At 49.0% G+C, this 24,904-nt stretch overlaps 1 protein-coding gene across 2 annotated transcripts in view; it reads left to right on the top strand.

The window, feature by feature from the left end:
- The first annotated feature begins 203 nt into the window (after nucleotides 1–203).
- RSPO1 (R-spondin 1) overlaps nucleotides 204–24,904 on the top strand; it is a 40,360-nt gene continuing 15,659 nt past the window's right edge. For both annotated transcript variants that reach the window (XM_049878804.1, XM_049878803.1), the window contains exons 1-3: nucleotides 204–515; nucleotides 5,009–5,387; nucleotides 23,149–23,340. In XM_049878804.1, coding sequence (XP_049734761.1) covers nucleotides 5,294–5,387; nucleotides 23,149–23,340 — 286 coding nt within the window. In that variant the 5' untranslated portion in view covers nucleotides 204–515; nucleotides 5,009–5,293. The remainder of the gene's footprint in view (nucleotides 516–5,008; nucleotides 5,388–23,148; nucleotides 23,341–24,904) is intronic.

Raw genomic sequence — 24,904 nt, 5'->3', positions numbered from 1 at the left:
CGGCGGGCCCAGCGCTCAGAGCGCAACGCCGGGGCTGCGGACACAGGAGTGCGGGAGGGGGCTGCGGACTCCCAGGCCCGGTGCTCCAGTCCGTTTTTTGCTGCGGATCCCGGGAAGGGGGGCCGGCTCGGGGGTGGGACTGGAAAGGGGGGGATTCCCTCCCTCGTGCGAGCAGTGGACTGGCCCCTCTCCCAGCCGCGAGCTCCGGCCCAGCGGAGGCGCGACGGAGAGCACGGAGAGCGAGGCGCAGAGCCCAGCCCGGAGCGCCAGAATCGGACACTGCGACTCGCGTGCTGCGGAGAGCGAGGGCCAGACCCGGCCTCCCCAGAGGACCCATACGCCGGGTGGGGCTCAGGCCCCGGAGGGCGTGAGCCGCCCGCAGATTGAGCAACTTGGGAACCGGCGGGAGGAGCGCAGGCAAGCCGGGCGCCCAGAACAGTCGTGCGGCAAGCGGGTGAGCGGGCCGCGCCCTCGCCCCTCTCGGGCCTGCCCCCACCGCGGCTGGCAGCACAGAGGTGAGTCCCCTCTTAGCTGCCCTGTTCTCCTTCCTAGCGCCCCTTTCCTGGGACCTAGGCTGCCTTGGGCCCTCCCGTCGAGGCTTGGCCGAGCTGGGTGCAGGGGGACACAGAGAGAGGAAGGGTAGTCCGACTGCTCTCCGGTCAGCGAAGGCAGGAGAGGGCACCTCCTGAGCCCCCCTCTTGTAGGTCCTGCTGCCCCCGTCATCTCTCAAGCTCCCTCCCCTTTGCTGCCATGAGTCCCCCAACCTCGCAGTCCCCGGCGATCGTCCCCACTCCCAGCTCTGAATTCCCCAAGCCCACCAGCCCTATTCATCCTCCTCCCATTCCAGGAGCCCTTGATCACTGGTCCTACAGCCTCGGATTCCCCGCAGACCCACGGCCCCTGGTTCCCCCACCCCAGTCCCGCAGCCTGGGCCCGGGTCCGACGTGGCAGGAGGCGTGCGCTGCGGCCCAGGGTGCGCTGCGAGGTGGCGCGGCTCCCTGACCCGCGGGTTGGGACGCTCCGGAACGGATGGTATGGCTTGGTTGCGGAGAGGTGGGCCCTGTGCTGGCCCGGGGCTCCCAGACTAATCTTAGAGGGCAAGGACGGATTCTGGCTGTGGGTGCTTGGGGCTAGGGGTCCTCTCGTGACCTGGGCGACTCTGTTGGATCTTGGAGGGTAGCCGGAGGGGGATTCAGGTCCGCCTCCCCTCCCCCGACACCTGTTGGGCCTCCAGGATAGTGGGGAGGGAAGAATTTGCGCGCTCCGGGGCGGTGACGAAGGGGAGTGCCCTTGGTGTTGGGGGCGCCCGAGCACCTGGTTTGGCTCTGGCCGACAAGCTAATCCCGACAGGTCAGGCGGGCGCATACTTGATCCCGCCCCCCGCCCAGCAATTCTTCCCCTACCCGCCCGCCAACCCGGCGGCCAAACACTCCAGCCCGTAGCCGGTCCCGGGAAGGGCTAATGAGAATGTATCGGGATGGTTTACATTTTTGGGTCCTACCCAGCCCTCGACAGAATACCAATTTATCCCGGTAGTGTTGCGGGCCAGAAGGTGAAAGCTACTCCAGCCTGCTGCTGGGACTGAGGCCCCGCCCTCAGCTTCACCCCCAGCTGTGTCCCTCGCCCACCGTGTGTTTTCCCCTCCCCCGACCACCTAGCACGTGGGGCCTCCTCCTCGGTCTCCCTTCCCAGCTCTGTCTCTTTGCTAACTCCTTCCCCACCTCCACGGGTCCCTTCCCTAAGGCCAGTCAGGCCCCACATCCCCCAGCTCCCTGCTTCTTGCCCTACCCTTCAGACACCCAGTCCTGGGGACCAAACCCACTGGCCACTGACTAGGTCTGTAACCCCAAGATCCTGGCCCTCTCACAGCCAGGTTACTCCCTCTGTAAGGCAGGATGATTCTACTTTCCTTCTAGAGTTGGAGGAATAGAGGAGGGCTTAGCACCTGGCAGGTGGTGTGAGGCACCACAGGAATGTGAATCTCTCACCCCTTCCTCATCCCCACCAACGCCTGAGGCCTTGATCACTGCCAGTGCCTCCCAGTCCCCACTCTGTGCAGAGTCCTGGGCCTCCAAAAATGAGCCCTGGTGCCATAGAGCCCAAGGCCCAAAGGAAATCAGACAGGGAGCAAGAGGAATGAGGCAGACTGTTTAAAAGAAGGCACCAGCTCCTATCCCCTCCCTCAGCCCTAGCCCTTATGTGGGTGTGTGGGGGGTAGGGGGGAACTGGGGGAGGTGGAGCCTCTGAGGCAGGGTCCTGTGGCCTCTGGGGCTTGGTACCTTAGGATTCCTAGTCAGAGACCTGTCCAGCATTTAAAATCAGCTTTACCATAAAATTCTGATTTTTCAACTTTTGTTTCCTAAAAAATCAGAAGATCTGGCAGTAATGAGCCATTTTTTTCCTGCCTGTCAGCAATCAGGCCCTTTAGATGGGGCATTTGCCCTCCAGTTTGCCACTTCAGAATCCAGCTTCACTCAGGTTTGTTGCTTGTACCCCCCAGTAGAGAGAAACCGTTAGCTCCTTTTCAGGATTGGTTCTCTTATGTATTTTTTAAAAAGCCTTTGAAACTCTTCTCATCCCAGGGGTAAGGGAGGTCAGTGCCATTGGCTCCAGTGACATTCAGACCTGGATCCTCCTTCCCCTTTTCCAGCTGAGCTTGTGGTTCCATGGAGATTCAAGTGGGAGTGGGTCAGCTCTTTGCTGGCAAGGACTGGGTGACTGTAGGCAGTGCTGAAAGCTAAGAACGGGAGAATAGCAGGGGGGAGGATGAGAGGGAAGGGGGTTAGAGGGGGAGGGAGGGAGGGAGGGAAAGGAAGCTAACATTTGCTGAGCACTAACCCTGATGTGCCAGGCGCCATGCCCAATGGGCACGAGGGGAGCAAAATGAATAGGAAACCTTTTCTGCCCCAAGGGCCCCAGGGAGGCTGGTCACACAGTGAGACCAAAATCTCACAGTCCCAGGACTTGACACCAGATGTGCTTGATGGGTTTTCTTCTCCAGTGTTGGTCAAATGTAAGGACTCAACAGAACCCTGAGAATGTGCCTTCCAGGGGCTCCTCAAACCTCAGTTTGAGAAACGCTGCACTTAAAGGCAAACCCTATCATTTTGAGTGATCACTTGGATGGCAAGGCAATCAACCATAAAGATAAATGCAAATATGGAAATTGCGTAACAGTTCTCAGTATTAAGGTTGGTAATCAGACGATTGCAGAAAATGTTTATGTTGCTTTTAGATGACCATTGGAATGTAGACACAAAATGAAGCCTTGGTCATAGAAAATACAGCTAATAACTAGCAGAGCCAGTGTTCAAAGCCAGGCAGTCTGTCTCTGAAGTTTATGCCCTTAACCACCATGCGAGACAGACCTCTGAGGCTACATCCTTGGGGCCAAAGATCCCAGTTTGAGAAACTTGGCTGGATGTCCACAATTTGTGGGTGATGGAAGTGTGTATTGGGGGCTGGGGAGGATGGGAAGCTTTGGCAGGTCATGCAGGGTGTACTGGAGGGGTGTGTAGGGGGTTGGCAGCTGACGGGGCATTTGGGGTGGCTGGGGGCATCTCCACTGGCTCCGGCTGCAGAACCAGGTGGGATCCATCAGCCTCGTGTAAACACTTCTCACAGGCAGCTTAACCACTTGAGTGTGTCTGGCCTTCAAAGCCAGTGGGAGAGGCCAAGGAGGAGGTGCTGAACTCCCCTGTGGGATAATGATTTATCTCCCCTGCAGGTGGGCTTGACTGGGGCCAGGCTGAGAGGGGGGGGTGGGGGGGGTGGGCTGGGCCCTGGGGAGCCTAGAGGGAAAAGGATTGGGATGGGGGTGGGTTGAGGCACCCCAATTCCAGCATTTTAGATTTCTTCTTTGTAAGCCAGAGCGTATATGACTCAGAGCAATCCTGTGGAATTTGGCATATTTATCCCCATTTTATAGGTGAGGACACTGAGGCTCAGAGAGGTTAAATGACGTGTCCAAAATCACACAGCCCGTGGATGCTTTCCTATAGGTGTAGGTTCCCGTGCTACAGACCTGGAGGCTAACTGTTTCCCTGTGGGGAGGTCTCCTGTCCTGTGTGGGCTTGGGGGTGTGTTGTAAAAGCATGTGGGTTGATGTGTGGGAAGCCTCTGCTGGGACCGCATTGGAGGCGTCAGATCATGAGTATGTGGCCCGGTGAGTTTGGATGAGTGTAAAACGGGGTCTTCATCCCAACTCCCAGGTTGGGCTCCAAGGCTCAGGCGTCCAACTTCCCAGACACATCTCATTGGGGGAGGGACCCGCTCCTGCTGTGCCCATCATCCTGGCTGGCCAGCGGGTCCAGAGACCTGGCTCTCGCTGGGCTATGGGATTATCCTCATTCTCTGTGTCTCTGGCCAGGGCGGGCATCGCTGCCTCTTTTATCCTCTGACAAAAGCCCGGCCCGCCAAGCCTGCTGTGTCAGAGTTTCTGTGGTCAGGGGAAGCCTTACTTCCTTTCCTCTTGCCAAGTCCAGAGAGCCACGCAGAGTCTGCCAGCTTACCAGGGACCACTGCTGTAGCTCCAGGACAGGTGAAAGGCGCAGGGGTGACTCAGTACTGAGAAGAGAAGGCTGGGTGATCACTCAGAGAAGGCCAGAGAAAGCTCCTCTTGAAGAGAGAGAATTTTACTGCAGCATGAGGCCTGTAGAGTAGACTTAAAGAAGGACTTCCAGTCAGAACTGGCCGAGGTTATATGGGGGTGGGCCCAGCAGGCTCCCATTATTGAGAATTCACCAGTGATCCACAAGTTTTGGTTTGAGTGTTCACCACATGGATCTGGTCAGGTGGCTGGCTCCCAGTCTCAGCCTAGAAAATTGTGCAAAAGAGGAAAAGGAGCACATTTCTTTCTGCAGGGGTGCTAGGGGCGTAACTTGTAATGTCCAGACACTGAGTTCACACACTTTCGGGGGAGGGGGGCCACAAGGGGAGGGCAGGAAGCATAGATTGGGGGGACCCCATAGCACTGCAGCATTGATCCTTCTCTCTATTCCCCCCACAGGTTAGTTTTTGGAGTGGTGGCTGCTGAAGTGACAAGGCATTCTCCCATGTGACACCCTGAGGTGTCTTTGAAGAAAGCTCTCCAGACCTCCCTATGGGCTGATGGAGAACTGGGCTCCCCACACCCCATCTGTCCCCAGCTGAGATTATGGTGGATTTGGGATTGGGCCCAGACCTGGGCCTCCTGCTGCTGACCCAGCCCCGGAGGTGTTAGTGCGAGAGCCCTGCGCTGTCCACCCACCAGAGACCACCCCTCCTCCCAGGGGCCCGGAGCTGGCAAGTGACTATGCGGCTTGGGCTGTGTGTGGTGGCCCTGGTTCTGAGCTGGATGCATCTCAGCGCTGGGAGCCGGGGGATCAAGGGGAAGAGGCAGAGGCGGAGTGAGTAACGGGGTGGGGCTGGACTGCTGCTGACCTTGGGGGTGGGAGGGGGCTGCCTGGGGACCTGAGTGCCTTTTAGTCTTATTCCGTGATGACCAGCTTCAGATTTCTACTTTGTCTGTTAGTTTTATAGATGACTCAGTGGATGTACTGGTTTGTGGATTGACTTGCTGATATTACTCACTTTGTCTGTTATCCCCTTTGTAGACTCTCTGCTTTCTAGATTAACCCCTCTCTTGTGAGGATCCAGTTGTGGACTGTGCCCTTTGACATAATACCAGTATTGTGTGGTGTCCATGGCAATGCTTGCCACCTGGTGCCCCGTGCCCAGCATGCCCGGTTTCCCCCTCACTGTCAGCGGAGGGTGGCCAGGGCTGCTTCCTTTAGGGGTGGCTGAAGTACAGCCCTGGACCCCTGGGCTGGGAACTCTGCATGGCTGGGCAGGGGGCAGCAAGACTTCACTGCTCAGATCATACGGCAGGAACAGTGGAGCAGGGCGGCCTCAGGACCCTCCATCCTGTGCTATGGAAATGATGTCCAGTGAGATCCAGGGAGCTGCAGTGGGGGCGGGGGTTGGCCTTCCAGCCTTAAACCAGAGCAGCTTTGTTTTACCTGCTTTCAGTAATGAGCTTCCATGTGATGACATGGAAGAAAGGGTTCTCACAGCTTAAAAAAAAAAAAATTAAATCCTGTCATTGTACAGATGAGGAAACTGGGGCAAAGAAAGAGGGAAGAAATAAGGCTCAGGACACACAGCCAATATTAGAACCCAGGTCTCCTAATTCCTGTGAGCCCAGTTTCCTTGAAAACAGAGCTTGACAGAGTTCAAGATTAACCTGTTCCCACCCCAATCCCTGTCCCTCACAAAATCCCAACCTAGGCACTCCTGACATAAGGCCCTCTGGCCTGTGCTCGATGGCTCCAGTGATGAGTCTCCCAGCCCACTGTCGTAAGGTGAAACTAGGCCAGTGCAGTGAGTGGCTGGCTGGGGAGTGGGCTGGGGGCCTGGGCTACAAACTCAAGGCTCTAGTTCCCCAAGCTTTGTCTCTCTCAGCATCCCCTGTAAAGAGATATCACTTCCGCGGGCAGGAAGTTCTGCCTTAAGTCTGGCTGAACTACCTCTTGCTTCACTTTTTAGGCCTTTCCCTCTGGACCAAGGCCTACCGGTAACATTGAAAGGCAGTAGGTTTTGGTTGAGTCCCCACTGGAGCGGTCAAAGCCAGAACTCAGCCCAGAGAGAAGCTCAGAGAATTGGTGAAGCTGAAAATCCCTGGCTTAACAAACAATTAGAGACGGTTAGGTTTAATTAGCAGCAAGGCCTTGATTTTCGTCCCGTCTCATCTGCTGTGGCCAGTATTTTGGACTCCATGAGCCAGATGCGGTTTAGCAGTTTTTAATCAGTCTCCTCTATTTCTGAGATGAGAGAATGGGAGAGATACTGAGGGGATCCGCTCAGCACTCACGTGACACACACTTGTGGTCACACTCACTCACACTCACACATGCAGAGCCACACATACACCTAACCCAGGGGTCAGAGGACCTGGGTTCAAGTCTGTTATGCAAAAAACAAAGTATGAGGCTAGCCATCAGAAAGGGCCTGGTTCCAGCAAGGCCACCGAAGTAGCCAACCTGACGCAGCACCTTGGACGCGCCCACTTTTGATACGGTCACATCCAACAGCCTGGGCAGCACATAAACTACGAGCATGTCAGCAGCAGATGCACTTTGAGATTTGAGGGTGTGGTGTGAGCAAAGAGTTAGGGGTGCAGTGAAGGTCCAAAAGGGATCGAGGCTCAGGGAGGGATGAAGTATATGCTGGAAAAAAAAAAAAAAAAATGCTGGTAGGCCATATTTATTAAATAATAATCACAAGAAGCATAATCATAAAGCTGAAAGTATAACTGTATAGGAATATAGTAAGGCTTACATCAGGTAAGAGACATATATATGTATGTTGTTGTGTGCTGTTGAGTTGACTCCAGCTCCTAGCAACCCTGTATGACAGTAGAACTGCCCCATAGGCTTTCCTAGGCTGTAGTCTTTCCAGGAGCAGATTGCCAGGTCTTTTCTCCTGTGGAGTGGCTGCTGGGTTCAAACCACCGACCTTAGGGTTTGTAGCCAAGTGCTTAACCATTGCACCACTAGAGCTTGTGCGTGCCCAATCTTGCTCCCAACCGCTTGCTCTCTCTTTCTGTCTATTAAAACCTTTTGTAAAATACCAAACTCTGTATAGACCCAGGGATGTGTATTGTTGTTATATAAAGAGAGTATGAACCATTTTGCCCCAGGGTTTTCTGTGGAGCAGTGAAGGGAAGAAAGAAGATGGAGCCACCTGTGCTGGCTGCTCTGGCCTCCCCCGACCCCCAACCATGCGAAGGACTGGGCAGGGCAGAGGTGGGCTTGCTGGGTATGTGGGCCTCAGCCTGTAGGCTCTGCCCAACATCCAACAGCTACATGTCTGTAGGGTCCCAGAAGCCACCAACAGAGTTCTGACCTGAGCCCTGGACTAGTTCTCAGCTCAGAAACAGCTGAGTGATGGGCTCCCTGCATGGAGGGGGAGAAGAAGTTGAGCAAAGAACATCTCTTTATTGCATTCTTATTGTGCTTTAGGTGAAAGTTTATAGAGCAAATTGGAAGAACATCTCTTTAGCTATGAGTTACGAACCCAGCAAGGTGTCCTCCTGTGCTCATTGAGGATCGCCCCCATCTGAGCTCCCTCTTCATTCACCATGCCCCACCCTGCTCACTAAGCCTTCAGGAACACCTTTGCCCACCTAGTTCCCACCCCTTGCTGAGTTCTTGCCCCCTCCCTATCCCGCCATTGAGTCTTCCATCTCCTTACAGAGACCTTTCTCCTGTCTGGTCTCTGGGCTCCCCCACTCAGTCCTTTCCCCACACCTTCACCGAGCTCTGACTCCTCCAGAAGCCGAGGCCCCCTATCTTGCCCTCCTCACTGCCCCCACCCTCCATCTGGAGCCTCCATCCCCTCCGGCACTGACCACCCTTACAGTTCTCTCTGACCCCTGAGCCCTCACTCATTCCTTGGGTCACTGAGAACCTACAGAGCCTGGCCCTGGATCCCAGAGATGAATCTTGGGGAGCCTGTGGCCAAGGGGGGAAAGAGGCAATTTCAGTCTAATGTGATGAACGTGGCGGCAGGAGGAACCTGAGGGCCTGTGCAAGCCCAGAGGGGGTGACTTCTGAGTTGTGTTTTGAAGGATGAGTGGGTGATCTCCTAGCAAGGTAGAAGGAGGAGGGTATTCCAGGCAGAGGGAATAGTGCATCCAAAGCCGTGGGAATGTTCGTTCAGCAAATGGACTATAGTTAGGAGTTGCTGGAAAAATTATTGATTAACCAATTCTGGGGAGCCCTGGGCTTTAAATGGAGCAGCTGCTTTATATATTGGTGATCTTTTCTTTTGAAAAGCAGCATTCTGCTGCTAAAACAAGAGACATGAGCCTAGAGTAATGAAAGCTGCCGGGGCTGAGGAAAAGGCGTTGGGGAAATTAAAGCAGATGGTAGAGGTCATCAAGCTCTCTATACTTGCTAGGCTGAGGGATCTGGACTTGACCTGACTTGATATGTGGGATCCAGGAGCCACTAAGAGGTTTTAATCAGGCCAGTGGCATGGCCTGGTCACAGGGATTGGTGGCAGGAGGCAAAAAGACCAGTAAAAAGGCTATTATGGCCCAGGAGAGAAAAACCGAAGGTCTATACTAAGCTCAGGGGGCACCAGTGGTGGTTCTTGCCTTCCATGTGGGAGACCCGGGTTCAGTTCCCAGCCAGTGGACCTCATGTACAGCCACCGCCCATCTGTCAGGGGAGGCTTGTGTGCTGCTTGACGAACAGGTTTCAGCAGAGCTTCCAGACTAAGACAGACTAGAAGAAAGGTCTGGAAATCTACTTCCAAAAATCATAACCGTTCGCTCTGCAACCGGACCATTTTGTTCCGTTGTTTATAGGGTCATTGTGAGTCAAGGGCCAACTCGACAGCAGCTAACAACAAACCAATCTCATGGTTGAGTTAGAGAACCCTGGATCTTCCCAGGGGCGTGCCTAGGGCTTGTTGAACATACAGGAGACTACCCGGGTCACCAGGAAGCCAGGAGAAGAGATACATCTCCTGGGAGGGTCCATAGCCTTAGTAAGGCCCCTTTTCACTGTTGCCTGTCCTGACAACTAAACTCAGGTCTCTGACCAAATCTAGTCTCTCTGAGGCTAGTTACTACCACCCAAAACAAGGTTATCACTCCTTTGGGTCATGGAAAATTTCTTGACACCTCCCCACTGACCTGGCCTAATCCAACCCCTCCATTCCATATCCAGTACCACTCCCCAAACCTTATGAAAGCTCAGTGAGCTCTGTCCACACACCCCACCTCCCTGAACCTGTCTCACCACATCCTCTCCCCTACATGCTGGTAGAGCCCTCTCCCTCTTGTGGAGCTTCACCCCCTCACTGGTCTCCTAGTCAAAAATAAGATGGGCTCTGCCCTCTGAAGCTCTTTCTAGTGAGAGAAAAAGACGTATTTACAGGTACGAGGTGATGTCTACCATGATGGATTCGAGCACTGAAGGTGTTGAAACCCTGAAAACACTCCGTGCAGGCTTTGCAGGGAGGCGAGATCAGGGAAGGGTTCATGGAGGAGGCAGCTTTTATTCAGAGGCTTAAAGGAGTTAACCAGGCTCAGAAGGAGGCGGAGAATTTTCAGGCAGAAGGACCAGCTTAACCAAAGGCACAGAAGTGTGAAATAGTTCCCAGAGAAACAATAATAGTTTGATCTTGCTTGGGGACAGTGGGGGTTAATACTGGTAGGATCAGCTCATGGAAGCCTTTTAGGGCAGGCAGAGGAGCTGAGTCTTAATTCTGTAGGTGACAGGAAGCCACTGATGGATTTTAGGCAGGGATATGACACTCGGAAAGATCCCTGGAGATTAGGAAGTTGGGGATATAGGAGAAGTGAGGCCCCTGAGGATGAAGGCGGGATAGAGGAATTGAGAGCACAGCCCGTCTTCCTGGCTCAGTGGAGTGGGCTGGAGTTAGGGAAGCAGAGTGCTTGGGAGCAGTGGGAGGTGGGAAGGGCAGAGCAGGGTGAGGAGTTCTGTGAAGAAGTTGAGAAGGAGGTCCCATCTCCCTCCTACAAGGCTGCCTGTCCCACACATCTGCCTCTCGTCCTCAGCACAGCGGCCCAAATGAACTTTCTTAACTGTCAGTCAGGTCATGTCACTCCCCTGCTTAGAGCCCTTTGGTGGCTCTTTTCTCACCAGTAGACAAAGCCCTATCTTTCCATTCTGTGGTGTCTTAGTTATCCAGTGCTACTATAACAGAAATACCACAAGTGGATGGCTTTAACAAAGAGAAATTTATTTCTTCACAGTAAAGTAGGCCAAAAGTCCAAATTCAGGGCATTGGCTCCAGGGGAAGGCTTTCTCTGTCAGCCTTCTCATCAATTTTCCCCAGGGCTAGGAGCTTCTCTGTGCAGGGACCCTGGGTCTAAAGGATGTGCTCTGTTCCCGGCACTGCTTTCTTGGTGGCATGAGGTCCTTCTGTCTATCTCTGCTCGCTTCTCTCTTTTGTATCTGAAAGAGATTGGCTTAAGACAGTATCTAATCTCATATATCTCATATAACTGCCACTATTCCATCTCATTTCCTCATAGTGATAGGATTTACAACACACAGGGAAATCCCATAAAATGGTGGACAATCACACAATACTGGGACTCATGGCCCAGCTAAGTTGACAGATACTTTTGGGGGACACAATTCAATCCATGACACGTAGACTCTCCAGGATGCTCCGTGCCTCAGAGCCTTTGCACCGGCTGTTCCTCCTGCTGGGTCTGGGAGTGCCCTCCATCACTCCATTGACCAGCGCTGCTTCCTCATCTCTAGATGGCCTTTGTGGCTATACCTTCTTATCCACAACTTCTAGCAGTTCTGGGCACATGCAAGGTGTGCAGTAAATGTCGATGGAATGAACAAACCTCTATTTTTCCCTTTGAGTCTTTATGCACCTACCAAACACCCACCATCTCTCCCTTGGACCCTCTATTCAAGGCCGCGTCCCCATTGTTGAGCCCCACGCACAGAGTCCCCCATTCCCTCTGGCTTTCCATCCTCTCACTGCCCGCCCATTGCCTTGCTAAGCTGACAAGACTTTTTGGATTCTCTCCCTTTGCTCACTGAACTGGGTGTCCCTCCCTGACCCTTGCCCATCACTAAGCCCCTCTGTCCCTTCCAAAGCCCCAAACCCCTCTCAGAGCTCAGCTCTCTCAGCTCCTTGCCCCTGACCGCAGGCTTTGGACTCTCCCTCTAACTACGGCCAATCCCACCATCTGGGCTCTATATCTTGACCCTCTATCTTTGGGGTCTTCACTCCATCAATGTACCTTGCCTCCAGTCTTGTAATCACGTTCCTGGCCCCCAGCAGCTCTCTCCTTTCTATCTCTGTGGTCTCTGACTCTCTCTGTCCTCGCTTTGTTTTATCCCCACCTTCTTCCCTTTCACTCACCCAGTCGGCTGAGTTTGGCTCCCATCCTCATCACTCCATGTCTTAGTAATCTAGTGCTGTTATAACACAAACACTACAAGTGGGTGGCTTTAACAAGAGAAATTTATTCTCCCACAGTCTGGGAGGCTAGAAGTCTGAATTCAGGGTGCCAGCCCCAGGGGAAGGCTTTCTCTCTCTGTCAGCTCTGGGGGAAGGTCCTTATCATCAGTTTTCCCCTGATCTAGGAGCTTCTCAGTGCAGGAACCTCTGGTCCGAAGGATGTGCTCCCTTCCTGATTCTTTATCCTTGGTGGCATGAGGTCTTCCTGTCCCTCAGCTTGCTTCTCTTTTTTATATCTTAAAAGAGATCGACTCAAGATACAGCCTAATCTTATAGATTGAATCCTGTCTCATTAACATAACTGCTTCTAAGATTGCCTCGTTAACATCATAGAGGTAAGATTTACAACACATAGAAAAATCACATCAGATCACAAAATAGTGGACAATCACACAATACTGGGAATCATGACCTAGCCAAGTTAACACACATTTTGGGGGGATACAATTCAATCCTTGACACACCACCAAGACTGCCTTTCTCAGGGTCACCTGATCACCTCTTAATAGCCAAGTCTCTAAGATTTGATTCAGGGTTTGCTAACCTTGGCCTCTTCCCTGCCCCAGCCTGCAGATCTCTCTCTCTTTCTCTTCCACCTTTCTTCCTCCACTCATCTGTTAAGCACAGGTGTTGCTCAGGGGTGACCCTTAGTTTTCTTACCAGCACACCTTCTTTCTAGGGATGTACTTCCCCTCCCAGGGATTTGACTACTTGGGATAGCTCCCACTGACTGATGCCGAGTTTCCTCGAATGAGTTGGCTTTACATCCTCTCTCTGCTTCCTCACCTCCCTTTTACTCCCTGACCACTGCCATCTGCTCTCCACCGCACCACCCCCATGAAGCTGTTGGTTGCTAATTTCTCACATGGCATCCAGCAGCATTGGACATGTTAGCCATCTCTCCATTAAATGTATTCTTCTCTTGGCTTCTACCATGGTGTGATATGCTCTTGAGCAGCCCCTTCCTGGCTGGCCCCTCTTTCTTGACCTCTTACTTGGCCCATCCTCTTCTGTCCTTCCCCTTAAAGGTTTACTTCCTATTCTGTCACTCTTTGATACCCAGCCTCCTTGCCATCCCATGGGCCTCCATGGCTTTGATGACTATTTTCATGTTGAGGACTGTGTCTCTATCTCTACCCAAGATGTTTCCCTTGAGTTCCAGACCCATGTGTTCAACTGCCTAATAGATGCCCTCCTCAGATGTCCCACCAACCAGTATCAGTTACCATCAAGTTGACCCCAACTCATGGGGTCAGAGTGTGTGTCACTCCATGTGTGTCAGAGTAGAACTGTGTTCCATAGGGTTTTCAATAGCTGATTTTTCAAAAGTAGATCCCCAGGTCTTTCTTCCAAGGTGCCTCTGCGTGGACTTGAACCTTCAACCTTTATGTTAGCAGCTGAGTGTGTTAACCTTTTCACCACTCAGGGACTCTGGGTGTCCCACAGAAACAGAAAACTCAACATATCTAAAATTTAACTACTTGTCATTTTCCCCACCCAACCTGCTCTTCCTCCTGTGGTCCCTCTTTCAGTGAAGGCCCCACAGCCACCCTGTTATATAAACCCAACAGCTCAAAGTCATCCTTGACTGTGCTTTCTCTCTCCCTCACCCTCATGTCCTTCTTCACCTGAGTATCCTACGTGGGTCTACTCCTTTCCATTCTCATGGCCACTTCTTAGCTCAGCTCCATCATTGGTATATTCATGTCTTAAGGCTGCCAGACCAAAGTACCACAAATTGGATGACTTATGTGAAAAGGAACTTATTGTCTCATACTTCTGGAGGCTAAGAGTCCAAAATCAAGGCATTGGCAAGGCCATAATCTCTGAAGACTAATCTCAAGATCCTTTCCTGTCTGGAGCTGCTGATAACCCCAGGTGTTCCTTGGCTGACAGCTGATGCCTAGCTCATCCTCATGTCACATGGCTGTCCTCTCTTCTCTTCTCTAAGGACACCATTCACATGAGATTAGGACCCACCCTACTCTGGTATGACCTCATGTTAAAGGATCTTAACATCTTCAGAAGGAGCCCTGGTGGTGCAATGGTTAAGTGCTCAACTGCTAACTGAAAAAGGTTGGTAGTTTGAATCCATCACTCACTTCAGGGGAGAAAACACTCAGCAATCTGCTCCTGTAAAGATTACAGCCTAGTAAACCCTCTGGGGCAGTTCTACTCTGTCCTGTAGGAATCCTAGGAGCTGGAATCAACTCAGTGGCACACAACAACATCTTCAAAGACCCTATTTCCAAACAAGGTCATGTTCATAGGTACAGGGGTTAAGACTTCAACATGTCCTTTTGGGAGACATGATTCAGTCTGTAACAACTACTAACCTTGGAAACCCTGGTGGCATAGGGGTTAAGAGCTATGGCTGCTAACCAAGAGGTCGGCAGTTTGAATCCACCAGCCACGCCTGTGGAAACTCTATGGTGACATAATTCAATCTATAACAACTTCTAACCTGGGGTTCTTCAGCTACCCCCTAAAGGGTCTCCCGGCTTCCACTTTTACTTCGCCATCATCCATTCTTCATGCTAGAGTGATCTTTCTAAAATGGAATTCCAACGCTGTCTTCCATTTTAGCCCCATCCCTGCTTATGGTTCCTTGTTGCCTTTAGGATAATCTCTGAACCTCTTTATGTGGGTTCAAGACCCTTCCTCGTCTGGCCCCTGCTTCACTCTCCAGATTCGTCTCTGACCAGTCTTTCCATGCTCTAGCCATGCTGAACTAATGTCCCAGCCCCAAGTGCACCATGCAGTCTCTGCCCACGTCATTGATAGCTCAGAAGAAAACTGCATACAGAGATGGGTTGCTGGTTGAGTGGGAGGTGGGCAGTGGGATCCTGAGAAGACCTTTTTGCAAATCTGACGTTAACAAAGGTGCAAATGTAGGAACAAATGAGTGTGGGAATACAGCTATTGTTGTGTGCCATCGAGTCGATTCCAACTCATAGAGACCCTATAGGACAGAGTAGAATGGCCCCATAGGGTTTCCTAGACTTTATGGGAGCAGATCTCTGGGTCTTTTCTCCCTGTCGAACTGCTGGTGGGTTCTCTGGGCTCTGGGCTCCTTAACATAGCTGTAGAGGCCAGCAAATGGGGCACTTGGATCTCTTTAGTTACTGCAACTAAGACACAAACCTAGAGGGAGCATTCATTTCAACAATGAATTAAGTAAAAACAGTATGAATAATAGAGGATTTAATATCTCTGAAATGGAAGTGGTGCCTAAAATCTACAAGGACTTATTAATTGTAATACAGTTGAATAAAGGTCCCAAGTAGAAGAATAATCTCAAGAACTCCCTTATTCAGAATCCAAAACACTGAAATATTACAAAGCATCTTCTCTGAGCATAAGGACATAAAAGTAGAAATCAACAACAGAAAAAGCAGGGAAAAGAAATCAAATACTTGGAAACTGAACAATATGCTGCTCAAAAAAGACTGGATCATAGAAGACATTAAGGATGGAACAAAGAAATTCATAGAATCCAATCACAATGAAAATACTTCCTGTCAGAACCTTAGGGACACAGCAGAAGCAGTGCTCAGAGGTTAATTTATATCAATAAATGCTCACATACAAAAAGAAGAAAGAGCCAAAATCAAAGAATTATCCCTATAACTTGAACAAATAGAAAGAGGGCAACAAAAGAAACCCTCAGGCACCAGAAAAAAAGCACATAATAAAAACAAGAGCAGAATTAAATGAAATAGAAAACAGAAAAGCAATAGAAAGAATTCACCAGACCAAAAGCTGGTTCTCTGAAAAAATTAACAAAATTAATAAACCATTGACCAAACTGACAAAAGAAAAACAGGAGAGGAAGCAAATAACCCAAATAAGAACTGAGATGGGCGATATTACAACAGACCCAGCTGAAATTAAAAGAATCATATCAGATTACTATAAAAAACTGTACTCTAACAAATCTGAAAACCTAGAAGAAATGGATGAATTCCTAGGAACACACTAACTACCTAAACTAACACAGAGGTAGAACAACTAAATAGACCCACAACAAAAGAAGAGATTGAAAAGGTAATCAGAAAACTCCCAACAAACAAAACCATTGGCCCCAAGGGCTTCACTGCAGAGTTCTACCAAACTTTCAGAGACAATTTAACACCACTACTACTAAAGGTATTTCAGAGCATAGAAAAGGACGGAATACTCCCAAACTCATTCTATGAAGCCTGCATATCCCTGATGCCAAAACCAGGTAAAGACACCACAAAAAAAGAAAATTACAGACCTATATCCCTCATGAACTTAAATGCAAAAATCCTCAACAAAATTCTAGCCAATAGAATTCAACAACATATCAAAAAAATAATTCACCATGACCAAGTGGGATTCATACCAGGTATGCAGGGATAGTTCAATACTCAAAAAACAATTAATGTAAGCCATCATATAAATAAAACAAAAGGCAATAATCACATTTTTTTTTATGCAGGGATAGTTCAATACTCAAAAAACAATTAATGTAAGCCATCATATAAATAAAACAAAAGGCAATAATCACATGATTTTATCAATTGATGCAGAAAAGGCATTTGATGAAGTTCAACACCAATTCACGATAAAAACGTTCAGCAAAATAGGAATAGAAGGAAAATTCCTCAACATAATAATGGGCATTTATACAAAGCCAATAGCCAACATCATCCTAAATGGAGAGAGTCCGAAAGCACTCCCCTTGAGATCAGCAACCAGGCAAGGATGCCCTTTATCACTACTCTTATTGAACATTGTGCTGGAGGTCCTAGCCAGAGCAATTAGGCTAGATAAAGAAATAAAGGGCATCCAGATTGGTAAGGAAGAAGTAAAAGTATCTCTATTTGCAGATGACATGATCTTATACACAGAAAACCCTAAACAACCCTCAAGAAAACTACTGAAGCTAATAGAAGAGTTCAGCAGAGTGTCAGGATACAAGATAAACATACAAAAATCAGTTGGATTCCTCTACACCAACAAAAAGAACATCAAAGAGGAAATCACTAAATCAATACCATTTACAGTAGCCCCCAAGAAGATAAAATACTTAGGAATAAATCTTACCAGAGATGTAAAAGACTTATACAAAGAAAACTACAAAACACTTCTGCAAGAAACCAAAAGAGACCTACATAAGCGGAAAAACATACCTTGCTCATGGACAGGAAGACTTAACATCGTAAAAATGTCTGTTCTACCAAAAGCCATCTATAGATTTAATGCGATTCTGATCCAAATTCCAATGACATTCTTTAACGAGATGGAGAAACAAATCCCCAACTTCATATGGAAGGGAAAGAGGCCCCAGATAAGTAAAGCATTACTGAAAAAGAAGAACAAAGTGGGAGGCCTCACTCTACCTGATTTTAGAACCTATTATACCGCCACAGTAGTCAAAACAGCCTGGTACTGGTACAACAACAGATACATAGACCAATGGAACAGAATTGAGAATCCAGACATAAATCCATCCACATATGAGCAGTTGATATTTGACAAGGGCCCCAAATCAGTTAAATGGGGAAAAGACAGTCTCTATAACAAATGGTGCTGGCATAACTGGATATCCATCTGCAGAAAAATGGAAAAAGAACCATACCTCACACCATGCACAAAAACTCACTCAAAATGGATCAAAGACCTAAATATAAAATCTAAAATGATAAAGATCATGGAAGAAAAAATAGGGACAATGTTAGGAGCCCTAATACATGGCATAAACAGTATACAAAACATTACTAACAATGCAGAAGAAAAACTAGATAACTGGGAGCTCCTAAAAATCAAACACCTATGCTCATCCAAAGACTTCATCAAAAGAGTAAAAAGACTACCTACAGACTGGAAAAATGTTGTTAGCTATGATATTTCCAATCATCATCTGATCTCTAAAATCTACATGACACTGCAAAAACTCAATTACAAAAAGACAAATAATCAAATTAAAAAATGGGCAAAAGATATGAACAGATACTTCACTGAAGAAGACATTCAAGCAGCTAACAGATACATCAGGAAATGCTCACGATCATTAGCCATTAGAGAAATGCAAATCAAAACTACAATGAGATTCCATCTCACTCCAACAAGGCTGGCATTAATCCAAAAAACACAAAATCATAAATGTTGGAGAGGTTGTGGAGAGACTGGAACACTTATACACTGCTGGTGGGAATGTAAAATGGTACAACCACTTTGGGAATCGATTTGGCACTTCCTTAAAAAGCTAGAAATAGAATTACCATACGACCCAGCAATCCCACTCCTTGGAATATATCCCAAAGAAATAAGAGCCTTTACATGAACAGATATATGCACACCCATGTTCATTGCAGCACTGTTTACAATAGCAAAAAGATGGAAGCAACCAAGGTGCCCATCAGTGGATGAATGAATAAATACATTATGGTATATTCACACAATGGAATACTATGCAGCGATAAAGAACAGTGATGAATCTGTGAAACATTTCATAACATGGAGGAATCTGGAAGGCATCATGCTGAGTGAAATTAGTCAGTTGCAAAAGGTCAAATATCATATAAGACCACTATTATAAGAACTCGAGAAGTAGTTTAAACAGAGAAGAGAATATTCTTTGATGTTATGAGAGGGGAGGGAGGGAAGGAGGGAGAGGAGTATCCACTACAGAGTAGATAAGAACTACTTCAGGTGAAGGGAAAGACAACACACAATACAGGAGAGGTCAGCACAACTGGACTAAACCAAAAGCACAGAAGTTTCCTGAATAAACTGAATGCTTCGAAGGGCAGTGTAGCAGGGGCGGGGGGTTTGGGGACCATGGTTTCAGGGGATATCTAAGTCAATTGGCATAATAAAATCTATTAAGAAAACATTCTGCATCCCACTTTGGAGAGTGGCATCTGGGGTCTTAAACGCTAGCAAGCAGCCATCTAAGATGCATCAATTGGTTTCAACCCACGTAGAGCAAAGGGAAATGAAGAACACCAAGGACACAAGGTAATTATGAGCCCAAGAGACAGAAAGGGCCACATAAACCAGAGGCTACATCAGCTTGAGACCTGAAGAACTAGATGGTGCCCAGCTACAACCAATGACTGCCCTAACAGGGAACGCAACAGAGAACCCCTGAGGGAGCAGGAGAGCAGTGGGATGCAGACCCCAAATTCTTGTAAAAAGCCCAGACTTAATGGTCTGACTGAGACTAGAAGGACCCTGGTGGTCATGGTCCCCAGACCTTCTGTTAGCCCAAGACAGGAACCATTCCCAAAGCCAAGTCTTCAGACAGGGATTGGACTGGACAATGGGATAGAAAAAGATGTTGGTGAAAAATGAGCTTCTTGGATGAAGTAGACACTTGAGACTATGTTGGCATCTCCTATCTGGAGGGGAGATGAGAGAGCAGAGGCAGTGAGAAGTTGGAGGAATGGACATCAAAAGAGAATGGAGGGAAGGAGCCGGCTGTCTCATTAAGGGGAGAGCAATTAGGAGTATATAGCAAGGTGTATATAAATTTTTGTATAAGAGACTGACTAGATTTGTAAACTTTCACTTAAGGCACGATAAAAACAAGAACAAAAAAAACTCTTTTATAGCTTTAAAACAACGTTTGGAGTATTTTTGTTCTTACAATGACTAAATCAGCAAGAAAGATATTAATTCTTTATTGACGAACTAAATCATAACATTGACTCTCTACAGATAAATTCTGTATTTAAAAATAATCATTTGAGCCATATTTTCAGGCCCCCTGCCACCTAGTATCAACCTCCCCCTGGCCTTCATACACTTTGTTCCCTTGACCTAGAAGACATACTCGTTGTGAAACCTCAGTCAAGAAGTTTAACCCCTCTATTTGCTCAACTGTCAAATTGAGGATAATAATAACGGTACCTACCTGAGTGGTGTGGACAGTTTGCGCTTGACTATTAGCCTAAAGGTTGGCTCGTAAGAAAGAAAGTCCTGGTGATTTGCTTCTGTAAAGATTACAGCCAGTTCTATGCAGTAACTCATGGGGTTACCATGAGTTGGAATCAACCTCATGGCAGTGAGTTTGGTTTTTGGTACCTGGGGTTGTAGCCCAGGGTACCGTGTGGTTGTTGTAAGGATTAAAGGAGTTAATTCTTGTAAAGCGCTGAGAACAGTGCCTGCCACCTAGTAAGTGTTTGACATTTAGTCATAAACTACTACTACTATTGTTGTTGTATTTGTTTTTCTCCTCCTTCCTTCTATTGCTCACCTGTACTCTTACTGGTTCTCCTGTTCTGAAATTAGAAATCATTCCTAGAGCATTTACTCCCCACAACAGTCCCTCAGAGTGCTCTCTTATCTCCCCTTTTCAGTTGAGGAAACGGAGGTACACAAGGTCCAGTGTTTTGCAGGGGCTCACGGGCTGGGGTTCAGCCCCAGGTCCAGCTGACTCTGGCCTGAGGTCTGAGTCCACTATGCTGCACCACCTCTGCCCCCTCTATTCTGACTCCCCCAGATCTCTGTGTCCAGCACTGCAGCGACCTAGTTCTAAGTGGTTTGTAACCACGCCCCTTCCCTCCTTTCCTTCCAACTCTCTCCTCTTCCCAAGGGCTTCCTTTAGTGACTGGTCCCACCAATCACCCATCCTCTAGGCCAGAAACCTGGGAATCACCCAGACTCCTTCCCACCCATACTCCTCCTCCTGTTGGCCAACATGGCCTATTGATTGTATTCCTTAAACATCTCTCAAATCTGTCTTTTTCTCTGTCTACGCTGAGCAGAACTTTAAGGCTTTCTCACCTTTCGTACCTGTATGATCACCTCACCTTCCTCCCAAAGTATCCTTGGTCTCTGGTCTCCAGGCTGGCAGCCAGAGGGATCTTTCCAATATGAAAATCCAACCAGTTCTCTCTCCTGCTTAAAAGCTTCCAATGTTTCCCTGTTGTCGAAACACCTTTGAGAGATACAGGACCTTAGAAAAACTCTGCAGAACAAGAGTTCTGTGACCAAAATGTTTGGGAAATGCAGCTCACTCTGTCTCTCTCTAGGGAGACCTGGTGGCACAGGGTTAAAGCACTCGGGTGCTAACCAAAAGGTCCGTGGCTTAAACCCACCAGCCGCTCTGTGGGAGAAAGATGTGGCAGTCTGCGTTCATGAGGATTACAGCCTTGGAAACCTTGTGGGGAGAGTTCTACCCTGTCCTATAGGGTCACTATGAGTTGGAATCCACTTGACAACAAAGGGTTTGGTTTTGTTTTTGTTTTTTGGTCCTTCTCTTGGAAGTTCATTTTGTACAGAAGCCTCATAAAAGCTGGGAGAAACGCTGCAGCAAAGAATCCAGCTTAGGTTTGTGTGACCCAGTGGTTCCTGCTTTGCCGGATGCCGATCGTCCTATTAAGGTTTGGAAGAACCGTATTCCAAGGAACACTCTTTGGGAAATGCTGCCTGATAGGATGAAGTCAGAGCTCCCTCAAGTTGACTCCAACTCATCACAACACCATGTGTGTTGGAGTAGAACTGTACTCGATAGAGTTTTTTGCTTTTACTGATAAATTATATTTATTAGCATGATCAAGATAAGAAAGGAGTTTGGGCTTTAATTATGAAATGCAGCGTCTTTCTCTGGTTCTCTTGACTAAGCTTTTCCTCTTCTTTTTTTCTATTCTTTGCTTTCATCTTTCTGGCTTGAGTTTTCCTCATTAAACAATGGCTGATTTTTTTGGAAACAGATCGCCAGGCCTTTCAAACCTCCAACCTTTGAGTTAGCAGCTGAGCTACTTAACCCTTTGCACCTCACAGAGACTCCTAAGCTCCTTAGGAGAGTAACAAACACGGCTCTTCAAGATCAGATACCTTATCAGATACCTTACTCCCCTCCCCATCCTACCTCCAAATGCCTGCCATGGAAAATTGGGTTGTTTTACATCTCTATGGTCCTGCTCCTTGGAAGGCCTTTATCTCTGCTTAAGAACTCACAACTCTATTAATTGTTTAAGAGTTGGCTTAAATGGCACCTTCTTTGTTAAGCCTTTTCCTCTCTTCTTATGGGTCCACTATTGCTTGGCCTGGTGGCTGTCAGCATTTACCTATTTGCAGGTCTGCCTCCTCCACAGGAAGATCAGTTCCTCTACAGAGAGGCTGGGCTTCTTTTCTTCTATCCCTAATGCTCGTGCTACACTTGGTCCATGAGAGGGGCTAGGTGAGCACTGGTTGAACGAGTGAACGAGAAAACAAGATCCAAAGGCCTGAGGCTTGGTGCTGAGACTTGGTGCTGGGGCTGGAGATGACACTGCGCCCAAGGGCTGCTTCTAAGCCAGGATTTCTCAACCTCAGCACCATTGACATTTTGGAGCAGATAATTCTTGTTGTGAGGGGCTATTTTGTGCATTAAAGGATATTTAGCAGCAACCCCTTAGATGCCAGTAGTACGTCCCCCTAGTTGTTAACAATCAATGTCACTAATCCCTAGACATTGCCAAATGTCCCTGGGGCCAAAATCATCCCCAGTTGGGAATCACTGATGTAACCATACATTATTCCAGGTATTTTCCTGTCCCTGGGCAGGTGGGAAACCCTGGTGGCATAGTGGTTAAGTGCTATGGCTGCTAACCAAAAGGTCAGCAGTTTGAATCCACCAGGTGTTCCTTGGAAACTCTGTGGAACAGTTCTACTCTGTTCTATAGGGTTGCTATGAGTCAGAATCCACTCGACGGCAACAGGTTTGGTTTTGCTTTTTTTTTTTCTGGGCAGGTGGTCCTTTTCTCAGACAGGTTAACACATTTTCTTCTTGTCCTTAAAATTTTCTCAAGGAAAAAACTCTCTTTCCCTACCTGAACTGAACTTTGCTTTCTCTGGGGAGGGGACCGGGAAGTTCCAGGAAGGACTCAGCTTCAGCTGCTTCTCTGGGGCTGGTGGGGCAAGCCTGGAGGTGAGCTTTCGTTGTGCCTGGAGCTAGGGTGGCAGGTGGAATGGATGGAAGCTCTTGCTCCAGGCATCTTGAGAGAGAGGATACTGGGCAGATGTATAAAGCAGCCTTGCAGAGAGCTGCTGGCCTGGCCTGTGCTTTCCGAGAAGGCCAGCGTGATCAAATGAAGCTCTAGTATACTCCCTTCCCACCTTTGTGGGAGCCTGGAAAGGATGGGGTCTCTCCTATGCCCTCCTCCTCACCCTTGCTCTACCCTGCAGTCAGTGCTGAGGGGAACCAGGCCTGTGCCAAGGGCTGTGAGCTCTGTTCTGAGGTCAACGGCTGCCTTAAGTGCTCGCCCAAGCTGTTTATCCTGCTGGAGAGGAACGACATCCGCCAGGTGGGCGTCTGCTTGCCGTCCTGTCCACCTGGATACTTCGATGCCCGCAACCCTGACATGAACAAGTGCATCAGTGAGTGTGGGCAGGGCCGGGGAGGGGTATAGAGGCTCCAGGCACGGGGGCATGTGCTTTGAGCTGTTGGTGTCTGTGGGAGGGGTAGAAGGGATGCAGAGAAGGAAGATGAGGCTCCCTGCACCGGGCAACCTGAGCTCCTGATTTAGGTATCCAGCTCCCAGCCAGACATCTCCCCAGATATCCACCCACACTTCCAACTCATTGTGTCTATATCAGAACCCCCATTTCTTCCCTCTAAATCTGCACTTACCTGTATTCCCACAGGAGCCTTTCTGTACCCCAACCTGCCACCACAGCCACAGACTTGAGAGCCAGCCTCTCACTTGTGTCACCCCCACGCACATCTGATCCTGGTTTGTGCCTGCTCCATCTCCTTTCCGTCCTCACTGTCACTGTATTACCAGGCTCCCATCACCTCTCTCCCGGATCATAGCAATAGCCTGTTCACTTGTCCCCTTGACCCGCCCTCCACACTGCAGCCAGAAGGATATATCTGGGATACATAGCCAGTCTCATCATGCTTCAGCTTACAAACCACTGCTGGCTCCACACTGAGTTGGTCCTGCTCAGTCTGGTCCCTGCCTGCTTTTCCACCCTCTTCTCCCACCAGTCTCCTCACTTGGCTTCTGCTCTCCTCTACTTGTGCCAGCTCCTCACATACAGCGCGAGCTGTCATCTCTCCATTCCCGTCTCAGTAGCTGCAGCAGTGAACGACATGCAGTGAACACACTTGGGTGAACCATGCCAAGCCCCCTTCCCACGTGCTCAGTGCCTTGGACTTCAGAACACATTCCCAGCTCTATACCATTGGAGCCTCACAACAACCTTTGGAGAGAGACAGGATAAAAGTTATGGTACCCTTCTTATAGCTGATAGCACCAAGGCTGATAACATCATTTCCCCAAATGACTGCCCAAGACCAGGAGACTTGAGTTGTAATCTCAACTCTGCTGCTTATTCATTGTGTGACCTTTGGCATGTCTCAATCTCTCAAAGCCTCTTGTTTAAAATGGGAGTATTAGTGTTGACCCCTAGGATTGTTCTGAGCTCTTTGTGTCTGACACTCAATAAATGGTGGCTGCTTATTGTTCTTATTTTACCTGCAACCAAACCCAAGAATCAGAGCATCAGGGAGAGATGGAGGGAGGCAGGTGACACAGAGTAAAGCCACAGAAGCTAGGAGGCACAGAGGAGGGTGGGATTGGGAATGAGGAGCTTGTGAGTATGGAGGTGGGATCCTGAGCTGTCCTCTTGGTCCTCAGGGTGTTTGAGGTAGGGAGTTCCTGACAGTGCCAGCTTCTGGGAAACTGGCAGCCTGGGCTTCAGGTGCCAGAGATGGGGAGGAAGGCAACCCCACCCACAATCTGGGAAGAGAGAGAGACAGTAAAAGGTCCTGCCTGCTTCCAGCCAACCCTTGCACAGCCCCCCCTCCCGCCCCATTTCCCAAGAGGAGGGAGAGCTGGCAGGAGGGGATCAGGGAGGGATCCAGGAGTCCAACCAAGCTGGTTCCTGGAACTCAGCCTTGTAGAAGTGGAGGAATTTGCCCTGGGATTGCTCCCCT

This window comes from Elephas maximus, chromosome 3 (assembly GCF_024166365.1).
Source record: "Elephas maximus indicus isolate mEleMax1 chromosome 3, mEleMax1 primary haplotype, whole genome shotgun sequence".
Taxonomy (NCBI): domain Eukaryota; kingdom Metazoa; phylum Chordata; class Mammalia; order Proboscidea; family Elephantidae; genus Elephas; species Elephas maximus.
The sequence above is the reverse complement of the archived record's forward strand: the minus strand, read 5'-3'. Positions and strand labels throughout refer to the sequence as shown.